This window comes from Asparagus officinalis, chromosome 8, assembly GCF_001876935.1.
Source record: "Asparagus officinalis chromosome 8, Aspof.V1, whole genome shotgun sequence".
In the NCBI taxonomy this organism is placed as follows: domain Eukaryota; kingdom Viridiplantae; phylum Streptophyta; class Magnoliopsida; order Asparagales; family Asparagaceae; genus Asparagus; species Asparagus officinalis.
Window position 1 is genome coordinate 114,273,324 of NC_033801.1, and position 17,733 is coordinate 114,291,056.

At 38.2% G+C, this 17,733-nt stretch overlaps 2 protein-coding genes and 1 non-coding gene across 3 annotated transcripts in view; 1 reads left to right on the forward strand and 2 right to left on the reverse strand.

The window, feature by feature from the left end:
- Positions 185-8,999, reverse strand: LOC109820257 (nascent polypeptide-associated complex subunit alpha-like protein 1). Its single transcript, XM_020386384.1, has 4 exons — positions 8,796-8,999; positions 6,734-6,812; positions 1,803-1,933; positions 185-835 (listed from the first exon to the last, which is right to left on the reverse strand). The coding sequence occupies exons 1-4, from the start codon at positions 8,853-8,855 to the stop codon at positions 503-505; spliced, it is 603 nt and encodes a 200-aa protein (XP_020241973.1). The 5' UTR covers positions 8,856-8,999; the 3' UTR covers positions 185-502.
- Positions 4,132-4,203, forward strand: TRNAP-UGG. The gene has a single exon. It is a non-coding gene; the product is annotated as a tRNA-Pro (tRNA).
- The window catches only part of LOC109819838 (transcription elongation factor SPT6 homolog), a 9,876-nt gene continuing 3,516 nt past the window's right edge, over positions 11,374-17,733 (reverse strand). The window contains exons 12-17 of the mRNA XM_020385771.1: positions 16,837-17,623; positions 14,814-14,952; positions 13,566-14,737; positions 13,241-13,450; positions 12,196-12,628; positions 11,374-11,775 (exon numbers count right to left, since the gene is read on the reverse strand). Coding sequence (XP_020241360.1) covers positions 11,399-11,775; positions 12,196-12,628; positions 13,241-13,450; positions 13,566-14,737; positions 14,814-14,952; positions 16,837-17,623 — 3,118 coding nt within the window. The 3' untranslated portion in view covers positions 11,374-11,398. The remainder of the gene's footprint in view (positions 11,776-12,195; positions 12,629-13,240; positions 13,451-13,565; positions 14,738-14,813; positions 14,953-16,836; positions 17,624-17,733) is intronic.

Below are 17,733 nucleotides of genomic sequence, written 5' to 3' on the forward strand. Positions count from 1 at the left end.
GTGCATAACACAAGGTTCGTCAAGATTGGAGACCCCGCGAGAGGTTTAGGGATCAATGGACATTTTCCCCAAAAAAACAAGAAGAACTCCGAAGATATTTGCAGATGTCTCGTACACTAACAAAGTTTAGAAGAGCGCAGGCCATGTATGGAATAAACCAATAAATCACGGTAAACAAACACCATAACAATAAGATCCGTTCACATATGACATCAGAACATATGAACAATCACTCTTTGGAAACAGAAGCATCCCTCCATTGCCAGCACATGAACGTCTAAACAATCACATGACAGACATTCAAAATGAAGCCTAATTATAACGCATCATCAATCAGATAAAACCATACTGGTACTAATGCAACACCACCTTGAGTAAAAATATTTCCAGGTATAGGCAACAAACATAACAGAGATTGGATTGTTCTCAAGTTTTCTATGAGCAAAGACCAAAACAAAATCTGCTGCTCTCTCAAGGCACATCCTCTCACAGAATGACCTCATCAATTTGTGAGCTCCATGATAGCAGACACAATATCACCATCAGCAGCCTTGAGGGCCTTGACGGCCTTGGCCCTCGAAACGCCAGCCTGAGTCATGACCAGCTCGATATCCTTGGGCTCAACACCAGTCTCGTCAACATCTTCATCATCTTGAGCAGCTGCAGATGTCTCTGGTTTGGAGACCACATGGCTGAGATCAGGAGCCTTGAATTGCTCTGCTGCCTGTGTCTGAAGCTGAGAGCTTAGGTCCTCGATCTTGGCCTCCCCAAAAATGACGTATGTGTCTGAGTTTGGGCTCTTGAACACGTCTGGTTTTGATATGACAAAGAGTATCTGAGAGCAAGACATAAAATATCAGCAAAAAATAGCAAGAAGGTAGCTGAAAGTGAAAATTAAAAAGGGTTATTTGCACCTAAATACCCCATGTTGACTTCATTTTTAACTTTGATACCCCATAAGTTTGATTTTACCTATGTTGCACGGGTGCGGATACGGGTGCCGACACAGACACAAGTACGGATACAGAACACGACAAATTTGTAAGAGATAGGATATGGGGACACAACTATATATATACATATGAAATTAATAATTTATATGAGATTGATATTGTTTTTTACGTTCACATGTTATGAAAACTAAAATCTCTATAACATTTTTACGTTTCTTTTATTAAATAGATTTTAAATTGAAAAACTACATGTTTTTGAACTAAATACCCAATTGATCCTTTAAAATCATACTTATGAACTGCGTACCCCGGGAAAAAAACCAGACGCAAGTCAACAGCTTATAGAAATTTGTGTCGAACTGTAAAAGATATGTCCAATAAGTGCATTGCGATTGTTTTAAACTAAAACATGTATTATATAATTGAGTACACATCGGAATAAATGTGTATATATTCAAGAAGTCTCAGACACGGACACGGATATACGGGAAGTGTCGAACATGGATACGGGAGCCAAGATGAAGTGTCCAGGTGGCTTAGTATTTTACCCAAAAAAGTAGCTCAAAGTACAACAAATTTTAACTTCGATACCAAAACTTAAATTTTTGTTAAAGATTGGGACATCAAAGTTAATTTTTTGGGTATCAAAGTAAAAATTTGTTGAGCTTTAAGGGGTTTTTTTGGGTTGGGTTTGGGGGGGGGGGGGTTTTAAAGTAAATTGAAGCAAAAGTTGGAGCACTTTTTGGGCAACTTTAGTGTATCAATGTCAAGGTAAAATTTGAGTAAATCTTGGGGTGTTTAAGTGCAAATAACCCGAAATAAAGATAAAAATTCAGGTGGTGAACTAACATTCTTGCTCTTCTTCACAGTGACACGGCTGACACCTGTGATGGGTTTCATTCCAAGTTTCAGCATAGCTTTGCGGCTCTTTTTCTCACTTCTGCTCTGCTTTGATCTTCCAGTGGCATCACCTTCTTGACCTGCATGTATGTATGTCTTAGATAGGAAATTGAAAATAATAATAGAATTTAGAGGGGAAAAAACCAAGGTGTCCCAACACAGAGACCAGTGAAAAAAATCATGAACAAGATCCAAAGTAGGGTTAAAGCTGAATAAAAATTTATTATTATTTTGCTGAAAATTAAAAGTCCTTCAGAAATCACAAGTAGCATCCGCATTTCTCCATAACAAAAAGTTATGAGATGTCAGAGCAGTGAATCTTAGCTATCATGAAGCAAAGAGTAAGCAGCCCATGCAGAGACATTTCCAAGGTCTACCATAAACTGATATTACTAACAAAATATCATGTGCTTCCCCCACACACTCAACTGTCACTGACCCACATGTAGGGAATTAGTCAACAATATTTTTAATGTTCTTTAGAATTTGATCAAGTCAAATCTCAAGCAACTATTGAAAAGGAAGTTGGGACATAAAAAATAGGGAAGGCAAGTTTTGCCCATACCCATTTACCCACCCAACCCGCCCATCAATTGGCCCACCTAAAACCCACCCATTTAGTTAAATGGGTCTAATTGGGTGGGTGCATTTCAGTCTATACTAAATGGGCAGTAAATGGGCAGTCTATATGCACCCATTTGCCCGCCCGATAACCAAAACCCGAAGCCCTAACCCTTCTGAAGTTCTCATTTATTTCCGTCATCTCCAATCTCTCCTCATCGGCATCAATCCCGACCCTGCTCCTTCCTCCTCCGCCTCCTCCTCCGCCGCCTCCTCCGCCGCCTCCGCCTCCGCCTCCGCCGCCTCAACCGCCTCTCGAGCTCGCCTCTGATCTCCTCTCGTGGTGAGCTCCAGCTCCAATCTCCGCTCCTTCTCAGCCTTGATCTCTTCTCGATCTCCACTCGATCTCAGCCTGAATTCAGCCTCGATCTCCTCTCGACGTTGACCTTGACTTGACCTCGATCTCCGCTTGATTTCAGCCCCAATCTTTGCTCGATCTCGGCCTCTACCTCAGCCTGCATCTCCAATCGATCTCCTATCCTCCGCCTCCAAATCGATCTCGACCTCGACCTTGACGCGAAACGAGGATCCAGCTTCTCTTTACTCACCAGTCAGGGCTTTGCACTCCGTCATTTGATCGTTACGTTCCCTCGAATCCCCAAAATGGTGAGGCAATTGCGATATTGAAGTAAATTCTTCTTTTAATTGAATTTCTTAGCAATTTGTTTACAGATTTATACTATAATTTAGCTAAAGATTGCTACTTGATGCATGCCTCCCTTTACCGAAATAATTTATTCTTGTTTATAGAATCTTTGATCAAATAATTGGATTGCTTGACTGCATATGCTCAGAATTAGGTTGAAAAAGCTCATAACTTTGATCGGATTGAGCTCCGAGCACTGCAATCCCTCTTTGTTTCTCTGATTCTAGTATCTCTACCTGCTTTGTTCTTAATTTATTTAAGTGTGGCTCCGATTCTAGTAGCTCTACCTGCTGCGTTATATGCTTGTGTGTGGATTCAAGACTATGTTCTCATATCTGGTATTGTCTTATTTGGGTTTTACAATCCTAGTTTTAGTATGTTTCATAGGCTATTGAAATTGCAATTTCACAAAATGATTATTACTGTCAGGCCCAAAATTGTTCTTTTCTATTTTAAGCAATGTGCACTTTTATTGCACATTTTTTGGAATATTTTCTTAATAGTGCTCTTTGCCGTTATTTTTCTCCAAGTAATTTCTGTATATTTTTTTGAAGAATAGTAATTTGAAGTCATAGAGGATCCTCGTGGTACATGCACAACAATATGTTTTATGATATTGAATTATGAAGGTAGTAGTATACTGCCTTTAAATTATAAAGTTAGCTGACCAAGGCATATCGTATATGCTTAAAGTAGTCTGGACACTTAAGGGTATATGAATTAGTGTTACATTAGATTTTTGTTCATGATTTTTATTATTACCTGTACCTGAATCATCAATATGAGATTCTGTGCCATCATGGCCCTCATATTAAAGTTCGAGATTGAAATAAATTACATCTGTAGTGTGGTCTTTGAATTAGAATCTAGCGGTCGAGACTCTTAGATGACAAATGCATATAAACCATCTTTGCTGTTAATATGTACCACATTCAGTAAGATCGCAGCATGGAAAATTGACCTGATTACCTACTCATATTTCTGTTGACGGATATGTGAAGTCTCAGTTAAGGGCATTTGGTCTAGTGGTATGATTCTCGCTTTGGGTGCGAGAGGTCCCGAGTTCGATTCTCGGAATGCCCCCCCAGCTAACCCTTTTTTGCATGTTTTGCTTTTGGTTTGGGGGGATGTTAATGGTTTGCTATCATGTAATGTAATCATTTAGCTGTTAGTGTGCACTGGACCTTTGTATGTTTCTTAGTTCCACCCATGAGTGAGACTTCTTGTGCAATTATTTCAAATATTTGTTTGGTCGTTTAAGGTCTGTCTGCTTTATCCGCCATATATGACTTGCTCTTTTAGACCTTTTCTTTTTGTAGTGAAATTACATTCATTGTTTTACACCTAAAGGTTATCTGCTACAAGTAGAATCTCAAGTGCATGTCAATGCATATGTTTGTGCAATACTATTGATGTCTAGAGGAAATACGTTACATGCGTGATCTTGAATCTCGATGTGAATAAACTATTGTCTCTTGATACACCCTGGTTTTGTTGATAACTGGAATATGACCATCTTCTCTATTATAGGTGATAACGGGGAAGGCTATTATCAGAAAATTTTTTATGGTTAGGTAGAAAAATTAGACGTAATATGTGCCCCTTTGAGTAAGCACATTTTGTTCTAGCTTGAAACATGCGAGGCCTATAGTTTGCTGTAATCCGTCACGGAAATCCTCAAGGTCCGGCCCATTTTTTATTCTTCGCTTTTATCCTATCTATTTGTACGTGCGCTGTTTTACCTCTTGAATTGTTTGCATCCTCTGGTTTGGTACATTTGGACTTTGTTTTCAAATAAAAAGGCTCAATTAAGCATTTAAAGTGCGAGGAAATGAAATAATTATGAACGAAGATAGATGTTCCTTCTTTAGAATAAGATGCAAGGACTGTCTATAACGTGTTATTAATAAACGCACAGCTTGACCATTAGAGGAAAATTAGTTTAAAAAAATCTGTCCAATTATTTTGTACTTACTGTTGTAGACCAAATACAAATATGCAGTGTTTATTAATTAATACAATGAATACTTATAGTAGCAGTGGAAATCATCATATTCTCTTTTCAATCATTAATTAATTAATTCTAGTGGTTATCTGTCCAGAATTGAGACTTGAGCCAGCCCACTGTCTTCTTGTCAACCTGGAAGGCTTTGGTAAGAACATCATCAGGAATCAATGGCTTCGCCCCAAACACAGCATTAGCTATTGTGATCACACCAGTTGGTAAGAACATCATCAGGAATCAATGGCTTCGCCCCAAACACAGCATTAGCTATTGTGATCACACCAGGATTCTGGCTGCTGAGAGCTGCTATTGCCACTGCTTTTTTGTGACCAAAATTGAGCTGGGCGTGTATGAGTCTCTTCTGCTCTGGGAGCTGCATCGAACTCGTCAGCGCATCCAGATTTGGACGTAAACAGATATTTAAGATAAGCTTTTGATGCCTTGAGCTTGATGAGACTAAGAGGAGACTGCCTAATCAATCTGAGCTTTTTGGACCAGGATTTCTTTGAACTTTTGGGTTTTGCAGCGTAACTTACTACTCTTCTAGTTTATCAAGTAATTAAGTAGATTGTCCTTACTAATCGTGATCGTATTGTATTGCTGATAGTTATGATGGCATGTATATTAAGTTATTCATCTTATACAGATCCTTACATACATTGTGTTTTCTATCTTGATTCATTTAAATATTCTCGCAATTTTGTTGTTATTGATCTTTTGGTTTTTGGTTTGGAAATCTGAGGTTAATTTTGCAAATGTGTGAGGTCTGTACTTTTATCGAGGCTTGTAAATGGTTCAATCATGAACTTGTCTGTCTTTGTTTATCTTTGTTTATGTTCCTATATTTATAAGTATTTTATCAAAAGCCCCAACAAGCTTGCAAAAAGCCCCTAAAAAGTTTGCAAAAAACCCACAACAGTTTACAAAAAGCCCTCTAAAGTTTACAAAAAAACCCCAAAAGTATTATACATATATAGTAATTATAGTTAAATGGGCAAATGGGCAGCCCGTTTATTAAATGGGCGGGCAAAAACCCGCCCATTTAAATAATGTTAAATGGGCCATAAATGGGTAAATGGGCAAAACATGCCCGCCCATTTATGGCCCGCCCATTTAACACCCAAACCCACCCATTTAACATCCCTAATAAAAAAGCTGTCTGAATGAGCAACACTAGGCTCCGCCAAAGCACAGATTCAAGATGGTACAGGGAGAAAGAATGATGAGTTGTTAACATTTCTATGAAGGAGAAGACCAACCAATTCCTCTTGTATATCAACTACATGAAGACAAAGATGCAGAAAAAATGGTAAATGTGTGGATAAGCAGACAATATAACCTAGAATTGTCCACTTTTAATTGGACGAAAAAGGATTCTACTTTTGAATTTGCCTTGCCTGTGCGCAGCTATATAAATGTGCTAAATAATCCCCAGTATGAGCAGAAACAAATAAAAGCATATCAGGAAAAAAAATATTCCATACTTTGATATTTCTATTTTTGAGCAAAAAGACTGCAAAAGTCCACAAAACTAGGAAGGATGCTTTACTAAAGAGAGTGGAACAGAAAAGGTTCTAAATGACTTTCTAGATAGGATTATTGACTAACCTTCAGCATCATCATCCTTATCATCATCATCCTCATCATCATCTTCATCATCATCATCTTCAACTACAGGCTCATCAGGCTGCATGATAAGATTAATAACATAGATACTAGTTAAATAACTTAGAGAATAGATGAACAACATAGACGTTTCACAGAATTAATTCATTCACTAAACATAGAAAGCAGACGGCATGATAACAAACCACACAACAAAACCAAAACACAAAATGGGAGCACGCTAATATTTACATTTTCCAGATCAAAGAAATAAAAGGTGCATCCAAATCGGAAAGAAGAGAACATTTTATTCTTCAAAAGGAGGAAATTTACAATATCAAATATATCCAGAATAAAGATGGCAGATAGTCTTAGGTAATGGAATCTATAAAGTTATTTTTAGCTATCAGTAACGATGGTTAAAAGACCATCAATACTTTATGGATCGGAATGTTGGGCAACTAAAAAGCATGTGCAAAAAATGAGTACATCAGAAATGAGAATGTTACGAATATACACTAAAAGATACGATAAGAAATGAATGCATCCATAGTTAACTAGAGGAGATGACTCCGATTGTGGATAAAATGAGAGAGAATCAACTATGGTGATTTGGTCGCGTACAACAAAGACCTCTTAGTGCACCGGTTAAGAAAAATGATAATATTATAGTTAATGCGGCAAAGAGATCTAGAGGGAGACCTAAGAGAACTTAGTTGGAAGCAATTAAAAAGGATATGATAATGGTTATCTTAATAGAGGAGATAGCTCATAGCTCAGAATAGAACGGAATGGAAGAATAGGATTCATGTAGCTAACCCAAACATTTGGGATAAAGGGTTTGTTGTTTGTTATTGTTGTTGATGTTGTTGTCATAGTAGTAGTAAGGATGGTTAACACAACTATCAAGTTTGAGGTGATCGGTTTGCATTAGCTTTGTATTAACAAAAAATCAAAAAACTTAAAATTTGTATAAATTAAACGAGAAGGATTTTGCCAATGTTAGAATAAAAAATTATTGCATTATGTGAAATGAAGTAAATCAAACAATTAAAAGTTTCTTCACCCATTCTTTTGATGGATAAAAACTTCTAAACCATATGTAATTGGATTATTCTCCTAACAGATTTCTTCCAGTAATTATCCTATAATGGTAAATTAAAGTTTAAAGTAAGTTTCCAACTGTTAAAGCATCTCAGATTGCTTGTTATTGTCAATAATAATATATAGCAGCTACTAAAGTGACCACATCACAAGCTAATTAATTCAGATACAACCATGTTTTAGATGGGAATTTCTTGTGTCAATAATAATCTACAGCAGCTAATAAAGTTATTACATCGCAAGCTAATAAATTGATTCTTAAAAGATTGGAAGAATACGCCACAGCTTGTGTGATCATTCAGAGAATGTATTTTCTCTTAAGTGACTTCTAGAAATACGGACATATCCAGAAATCTCATAATGGGTTTCAACGAAATTCTTTAAAACTGACTTTTTTTCTGCAATATGCCCCAAGCAAGCGAGTATATAAGGTCATAACGGTGAGAATTTCTAACCCATAGACTCAACACAACCAAAATAGCAACAAACACATGATGAGTTAAAGAGATGGAGGCATGAACTTTTGCCTTCAAGTTAAACAAGTACAAGTAAGACTGCTCATGAGCTGGTGAACGATTACTGCGTGAGATTTGATGAAATTTTGCAACTGGAAACAAACCCCAACTTTCTTCGAAGGAATTTATACGAAATTACATAAGTGCATCAACTTTGTTCTGTTTCTAAGCCCTCTCACGCTTACTCGACCCCGAACTATTTCATTACCACTTAAGCGAATCCAACACTTCAACACCCAGAAAATTTCACCTAAAATCTTAGTCAACATCACGATTTAGCCAAACAAAAACATCAGAAACTTTTCCTAATCAAGCAACAAATGAACTAACAAGACATGAACTAATCTCAAATCTATAATCAAACCAAACCAATTACTAAGAAACCAAGCTTATAGCTTCTTTCAAAGATCAAGTGAGTAAGTAAGAGAGAGGGAGAGGAGATTTACATCGATCTTTTGCTGCTCGAGATGAGCTGCGAGGAGTTCTTCTTGGGTCTGAGCAGTCATGGTTTCTTCTCGATCGAATTTGGAAGATGCCGCCGTAAAATGAGAAAACCCTAGATATAAAACCACCCAATTTTCTTAGAAGGAACAAAACCCTAATAATTTAAATTACAAAAATGCCACAGTGAGCCCAGGCTAACGGTGAGCCGGTCCTTGCGAGTCACTGACCCATGGCCATGAGTCATGTGTCTCCCTCCTATTGGATAATGAGTTGGTCATCATTAATGATGGTCAACTCATTATCCAATAGGAGGAAAACACCTCACTTGTCTTCTTTATTGGTCCCATATTTTGGGTCCTTAAAGAATTTTTCTTTGGGTTATTAGGGAACTGTGCGACTTCATAACTACTTAAGTCAATTATTGCTCTTATCTTCTTAGATATTTTCAAATATGATTGTTAAATCATGCGGTAAAAGTTTCTCCATAAGCTTGACATTGGCATAAGCATCACAGGAAGATGAAGCGATTTCAACTGCCCCCAAAAAAAAAATTTTGAGGGAATTTTCGTTTTTTCTCAAATGTGAGGGTCGTTGACTTTTTCAACTGCGGGAGCATTTTCTAGTGATTTGCCAAAAAACGCGTTCACATTGATTTTTTTCCCCATGTATGAATCAATTTCCATTAACTTTTTTGCAACAGGCATGGTGTTTCCTTTAAATATTCAATGTACGACGGTATTTCTAAACTTGTGACGCGCATGGAGGATTTTTTTTTTTTTTTTTTTTTTTTTTTTTGGCCCTTTCTATCTTTTCAAATGTATAGTATATACTGTATAGATTAGCAACAAATTGGAAGTAATTTTTTTTTGCCAAACAAAACTCTGAGTGAATCAAGGTAACTTGACGAGCGTGCATAATAATGTCATTTGTAAGAAAAAAATTTACTACTTGGTACTTGAAAAGTTGAGAGATAATCACAAAGAAGGAAAGGAAAAGAAAAAAAAAAGGAACATAGCCTCTCTTACGATCAACAAAGTTTTCAAAAAAAGTCATATGGTGTGTTTGGCAAGTCCTTAGAACTAGGTCAGGAGCGAACCTGACTCAATTTTGAATTTGTTTCTTGATTACCAAACACTAGGCTTGTTCTAGCCAGTTATGGCCAGTTTCTTTTAGATTGAATAATAGGCTTAAAACAAATTCCTTTTTGAACCATATCCCTCCAGTTTACCTTAAAACTGGGTCAGGATTAGTCATGATCCAGGTTTGAGGGTTTTGCTGTACACACCCTCAGTTGCCCAAAAATAAGGTCACGTTTAATCCTGGCTCAATTGTATTTTAAACCAGTTTAGAATTGGACCAAGAGGGTGGTAAACCAATATTAATTGATTTTGTAACCTCTTTTTGGCCCCAGAGAATTGCGCCAGAAGTGGCCTAGTTTTATCTAATAAAAAACAGATCCAAAACTAGGTCGGGTTCAATCCCGGAGTGTCCTGGCTTAGTTTTAAAGGTTTACCGAAAACAGCCAAAATCTCTGAACAGGTTGAATTTCATACCCAAAAAAGGTAACACTACTATTGCAATAGTGTTGGTCTTTTCTGAACCCTCTGTTTTAGGATATTTTTCGATAAAACCTATCTCAAAGCTAGAATTTTTTTTTTTTACAATATTAACTCTTAAAAGTCTCCTTAGAAAAGAAAGGCAAATAAGCGAGGATTATTGATCAAATTTCTTTCTACTCTGACTCTTAACTTGACAAAAATCTTAGGGATACAGAACTCAAGTTAGGTTCAAACCATACCCAGCAACTAACGTTAATGCTACAAACTCAAACAATATTGCTGTCTGAATTGCTACACGCGCACTTATCAATGACCAAAATTTGAAGTACGAAGACGAGAAAAAACTAAACCAGAGAAAATATTCCTTACAGAAATAAATAAAAAAAACAGAGAACATACTTTTGCAATAAACATTTTTGAATTTTCATCCATTACACTGTTTCTATTCAACCTCTGAGCTTGGAACCCCGTCCAAAGGGAAGAGAGACCCCAAATAATAACCCTTCCCCCACCCAAAACAGGAGAAACACCCAGGAGGCAGAATTACACAAATACATGAAAGCAGTGTCAATGGTTAAATCCCATATAGCTGAGTAAACAGTCACATTCCTTGAAGACATGAAACACTATAAAACATAAACATGCCTGCCCGAAAATCTGCAGATGCTACTATCGCTGTTACCAACCACTGCCGCCGCCTCCGGACCACCCATTACCCCCCTTCAGCCTGAGCAACCGGGTCCCTTAGAACCACCACCCACCACCACCCACCAACCCACCCAGCGCCTCCAAAGCCGACTCAGACTCATCCCTCGACCTCCTCCCAGAACCACCACGTCCAGCCCAACCCACCGCTACCGCCAGCAGTGCCACCACCCTCCAGAACCACCTCCACCCCAGCCACCACTGCCACCAGAGCTGCCCCCTCCAGAACCACCACCACCCCAACCACCACCGCCCCCAGAGCTACCACCAACCCAGCCCCACCGCCACCCCCATCTCGGCCCATCCCCATTCCACCACCGCTGCTATCCCCACAACCCTTTTTAGGCACCCAGCCGCGCAGTGCTACCTCGCCAACCATCACCACCATTGTCATTACTACCACTGACCCATGAACCGCCACTGGCACCACCACCAGCCCCACCAGCCCAGCCGCCAGGAAATCTCTCCGTACCAGGGGAGTCTTGTACTTTGGCCCCAGGAAAGCTGCTCAAGCCACCACCATCATCATTTCTTGGACCTGAGCCACCGCCGCCCCATTTAGGCGAAGAAACGAAATCGTCGTTTCTTGAATCCCGGCCACCACGTCCTCTTCCACGACCGCCACGCCCACGACCTCCCCGCCCTGGACGAGGAAGCCCACTTGGATGGCCATCCTGATTGTCACCGCCGTAATTGTTCCTATACTCAGATCTTCCTCCTGTTTGAAAGAGTTATGCTAATTCATTTGGAAATTTTCATATATTCTAAAATGTGGAATATATTACACCAAGCCAAGACCTTGGAATTGCTACCAAAATACTGTATAAACAAAATAACTAATATATGTCTGTTTAGTTTTTTGAAAGAAGGTTTCACGCTTAAAAGTTAATAAATAAATGAAAATCTACACCATGGATTCAACTTGCCTGATTGGTTCCTTTCTGAATGTGTTTGAAATAATCATGTTGACTCGTGGAATTTTTCAGATGTTCTAAAATGGGTAATTTTATATTACACCATGCCAAGACCTTAGAATTACTACCAATATACTGTACCATCATAACTATGCAGAGATATCTATTTAGTTTCATGTTTAGAAAATAGAAGGTAAAGAATGTGAATCCTGGTTTCAACTTGCCTGATCGCGCCCTTTCTGAATTTGTTTGACCTCTCCATCCATCGTCAGCAGAGGAGCCCCATGATGGGCTCTTCATAGGGACCCTTGCGGCAACACTTCCGATAGGGGCATCTGGTGGCGGTTTATCAATATTTTTCTGGAAGAAACACACAAGGCGATCAATGTCATCGAAGTCTGTCTTTCGAAACCTAAAACCCTTGGGATACAATCCAATATATTCATGATGAGGGTTTGAGCTCCTAATGTATGATAAAATAAATGTTCCCGGATGCTCATGAGAAATGCCAAAACAGTAAACTATCCTCCTTGGATTCTGTGCCTTCTCCGCCTTTAATAATTCATCAACTTCCGACTTTTTGCCTTTCTTGAATTTGCGGTAACCAAGCATATTTTTCAGGTGGCTTACCAACGGATCAACATATCTATCCATTACCTGAAAAAAATATAGAAAGAAATGACAGACCTCAACCACGTAAAAACTACATATCTATCCATTACCTGAAAAAAAAATTAGAAAGAAATGAGAGACCTCAACCATGTAAGAACTATTAAGACCATAAAAAATGGTCTGCATGTATCAAGTCAAGCACTATTAGCAAAACGCTGAAACCAGCTGGGAAGAATTGAGCAACATAACATTCTTGATGAACAGGAATCCACAAATCTCGAATGAGCTAAAATTCCACATGAAGAGCTACACAATAAACTAACATCATTTGCAGCTCTATTATGTTTCATTCTAAAATTATAGGATTTTATGTGCTCTTCCTGGTGCGCCTGAACGTGAATAACAATACACATGTTCCTGATGCTTGTCCTTATATAATAAAGAAACAAGAAAAATATCAAAACACTTCAGAAATATAAAATGATAAAAATATCATGTATTACTTGATCACCATGCGTACACAGTTACAAGACTTGATCTAGAAAATCTTTATTAATAACATCTATGTCTTGTCAAGCACACTTGACATAATATTCCAATATTAATCGGGACATACAGTAAGGAAGCCTGTAAAAACAAGTTAACAATAATACTGACCTCATCAAGATCTTCAAATGTCTTTTCATCAATTGTTAAAGTTTTTCCAAGACGAAGTAAGCTCGTGATATCCTTGTGATCTTTTCCACTTTCAAGTATGTCCTTATGAGCATAGACATCATCAAAAATTTTTATTGTTAAAGTCAAAAATGATGGTCCTCTAGAACTCGGACGAATAATGCTCTCTCCAGCATCCTTATCTGCAAGGTACTGCCAGAGCACACTGTAATTAGTTCAACTCACATGATTGGTAATTATGAAAATCAATATAACATGATGTGGAGCAATGCATGCAGAGAGCTTTCCACAGTAGAGGGAAATGTACCTGTTTTGCTTCTTCAGCTGTCAAGTTCTGAAAGCGAGGATGCACAATCATTCTTGGCTTAAAATTCTTCTTTGCAAGTTCTTTTTCTTTCCGAGCCTTCTCCTGCTCACTCTGTCGGTTAACCTCGTCTTCTTTGTAGTACGGATCAAGATTGCGAATATAAAGTGGTCTCTTGCTTAGCTCACTTTCTCTGCATGTCAGGTACACAATAAACCTCTGTTTGTTGACATTCTTGATCTTGCAAGTAAGCACATCACCTTCTTGAACTTTCTCAGGTTCGTAACCCTTGTCTGAAAAATCGTCTGCCATAATAAATCCTCTCAAACCAGAATCAAACATGCAAAACACACGGCCATCTTGTGCTTGACGAACTGAAACCTGAACAAGTTTTCCTACTGGTAAGGAATCCTCAGTTTCACCAGAAAGCATACAGAACTCCTCCTCCGGGCTTGGTTCTGTGAACGGGACACGCCAATCTTGAAAACCATGTAACAGCTCCATCTTTATAAGATGAAAGGTTTGCCACTTTCTAGTTCCATGATTTCTAAAATAAGATTCATCATATGCATCAATATCAAGCGCTTTGAGCATTTCAGGCTTATCTCTTACATGTTCAATTGCCATTTCTAGATCATCGTCATCCATTTCATCCTCTCCGTGCTCAAAATCTTCAGCTCTAACATCTTTGGCCAAATTCTTTGCCAGGTCATATGACTCTGGATGAATTCTCGTGTCGTCCAATAAATCCATGATATGACTACTAGCTGCTGCTGCCCCGCTGCGACGAACACGCAAAAACCCAACGGCATTAATAAAAACTTTCTTCCTCAGAATTTTGCCCATTGGAATCTCCTTCCGGTTGATAATGGACCCAGCCCTGACAAATGCCCTTTGCAATGCAGAAGCCTTGCGGGGTCCAAGACCAGAAATAAATTGTAGAGGAGCAAAAAGCCATTCATGACTAGCAGCTAAATTAATGTCCAGACCAACCTGATTGGTAGCATCAACCATTACCTGCTCAACCATTTCAAATTTTTCATCATCAGTGAGAAAATGCTCTAGAGGACACAGCTTCCATGACAAAATTTCTTTTCCTGGTCCACATAATGTGGTGATCATTGCCAATGGGTTTTGAAGATACCGTCCAAGACCCACTGCACGCCTAACAATACCTGTATCAGGAGGAACACGTCATACTACGTGCCTATGAGTTTAACCCCCTAGCTAAATAATCGAAAATGGTCTTACCTGGTTGGGCAGGTAGCTGATCTGAAGAAATTCGTGAATTCTCATATAGTCGAGGCAAAGATTCATCGCCAAATACAATATTGATATTCATATCTTGGCTGACATCCCTAGGGTGATCTTCCACTATCTTAAAAATAACCTGGTTGACAGAAGTATAAAAAATGTCAATGTGAGAATTGATCTGCTACTTGAAACAACGAAACTATTAAGATACTTGAATACTTCTATGAAAACCGCTGAAATGTGATTTTTAACTGCTTCTTTAAGTTAATATTACCAGTAAAGATAAGTCTCCACTGAAAATAATGCAGCTCACCAACAGAAGTTTGAGCAGAACGGATACTTTGTTTCATAACAAAATTACACACTTTTCAAACATAAAGGGAAATGGCAGTTCTCCTCAACAGATAAAGTTCTATACAAGTGTAATGCAAAATCATCAGCAGCAATAATCAGCAGCTGATAGATTACTTGCAATTCACATGCTTTACCTACCCATCAAAACTATGCCCATGGATAAAAAGGAAAATTAGTGCGCACAAACATAAGCAGATTCCAAGTTTTCCATGTTAAATTAGAATCCCTTCAAGAATGCAGTGAAAGCAAGCAGCAATGAAGCACTCCCAGGCCAACTTGATCCAACATTTTGCCATTTTGCAAGTCATGCAAACCTATGTCATTAATTTTATATATTTCTAAAATTGTGTGCGTGTTTTTTTCCACGCGCCCAGGGGGGATTAAACTTAAGTGTGTAGGAGCTCTTGATCCCAAATTTTTTATCCCTTGATTTTGCTTTGAGATTCATGCTACATATCAAAGCTATCTTTGAGATATGTGCCTTGATGTGTACCATATGCTAGCACAAATCTCAAAGAAAAATCAATGAATAAAAAATTGGTGGACAAAGAGCTCCTATCAACAAAGTTCACAAGAGCTTTACTATACACACACACATATGTATGTATATATACACACATATATACATATATATGAGTCTAGATACATACATATGTGTGTTTGCGTATCTCTCTCTCTCTACACACACACACACACCCCTATCAACAAAGTTTACAAGAGCTTTACTATACACACACACATATGTATGTATATATACACACATATATACATATATATGAGTCTAGATACATACATGTGTGTGTTTGTGTATCTCTCTCTCTACACACACACACACACAAAAAAAAAACACCCACGTGAAGAAAAGTATCTTTAGTCATCTCTGTTAGTTTCACATCTGACTACCAAGATACTACGTGAAGAAGCTTTCTGCATTTTGCTGGCTTGTATTGCATAGTAGCCCAATGCAAGAGAACAATCACCAATACTATCTACAGTTTAGTTTCTTACTGGATCCATATGGATACGTAAGACCAATTCGGATGACTATGATAGGATCAATTCACTTAATCACAACAACTCACGTTTAGAAAACATCAGGCCTCAAGCCATTGACACCCATCTACCGTTTCAAACAAAGCAAGTTCCCTAAACACTGAAATTAAGCTACAAGTATGATATTTTCGTAAGTTTAGGCGTGCCTGTTATTGGAGAGCAATTTAGAAAGAAAACTTGGAAGGCATAAATCCAGCTAAATTCTACTTGATTCTTAACAAAAATATGACACATATAAGAAACAGGACCAAAGTGGAAAGTACCGAAATTGAACTCAAATCCAGTAAATTACTCTATGGAGAACCAGTATGGTTGATCATTTCTTAATGGTTTGGATACATGAACTCAATGCACAATTTTAAATGGATATACACCCATCGAAAGTCACAAGCACAATGCAACTTTGATTAGCTGAAAAAACAAAAATCTAAGTGAGAATAGAAGAAACGAGAAAAGATTAAAAAAGGAGCATAAACGAAAAAGATGAAGACTACAGGATGTTGGTGTTGAATAATAGAGAAACGAAAAAAGAGATGTGTGGCGGGCGGAAAAAATCCAAGTCAACAGAAAATCATATTCATGCCGAACCATTAACTTAAAATGTCCAAATTACCTCATAGATATCATCTTTCAGCGGTCTGCAAGACAAATTCGCTGTTCCCAAGCACACAACATGTGGTTGGTGATCTGTCATAAACTTCAAGAGACGTTGCTGGTCAAGTTGCTTGCGCTGTTTATCAGCAACAGATTGAGATCGACTGCTAATAGAACCAGCATACAAGACATCTACAACTTCCCCAGATGAATCCAACATAACAAAAGTAGTGGCTGGTTTTCCAGGTCCCCAGCAGCAGGCCATGACACGTAAATCTGACTCGTCCTCAGTGTCATTGTCAACCTCCTTTTTCTGATAAGGAGCAACAGAGACCTTACTCCACAAATGTCTTCCATACTCCATAGCAAGCCAGTTCTTTGCCCTAACTGTCAAGAGAGCTCTTGCTTCTTTTTCCATTGAAGGCAGAATAATGTTCAAAAATGCATCCTGGAGTATGTTTTTACGCTGCTCATTCCAAAGCTGTGCGGACTTGCTAACATAATCACTTACATAGTTTTCTTTAGCATCATTTAATAATTCTTCTTGAACATGTTCAGGCAATTTTATGGTAACTTGAAGGAGCTTCTCTTCTTCAGCTTTCTGAATCCGTAACCATTGTGCATCTACAAACTTAGATAATGGCTTATTACGAAGCCACTTCACACCCGCAAGCTCATGATGAGTATCTATTGACAAATTTCCTTCTGGCGTAGGGCTTGTAGAGACAACAGCATTGTCCATAAATATGCCACGAATATGTTTCTTAACATTAGGTTCACACCCAATCTCAACAGCAGCCTGTGAAAATAGAAAGGAAGATTAGAACCATATGTAGACATCCAACTTAAGCAACACAAGTAAAAGTGTATATTTGCAGGTTTAGTTGTCCCTATGTCGTATACATGGTCAGGTAAA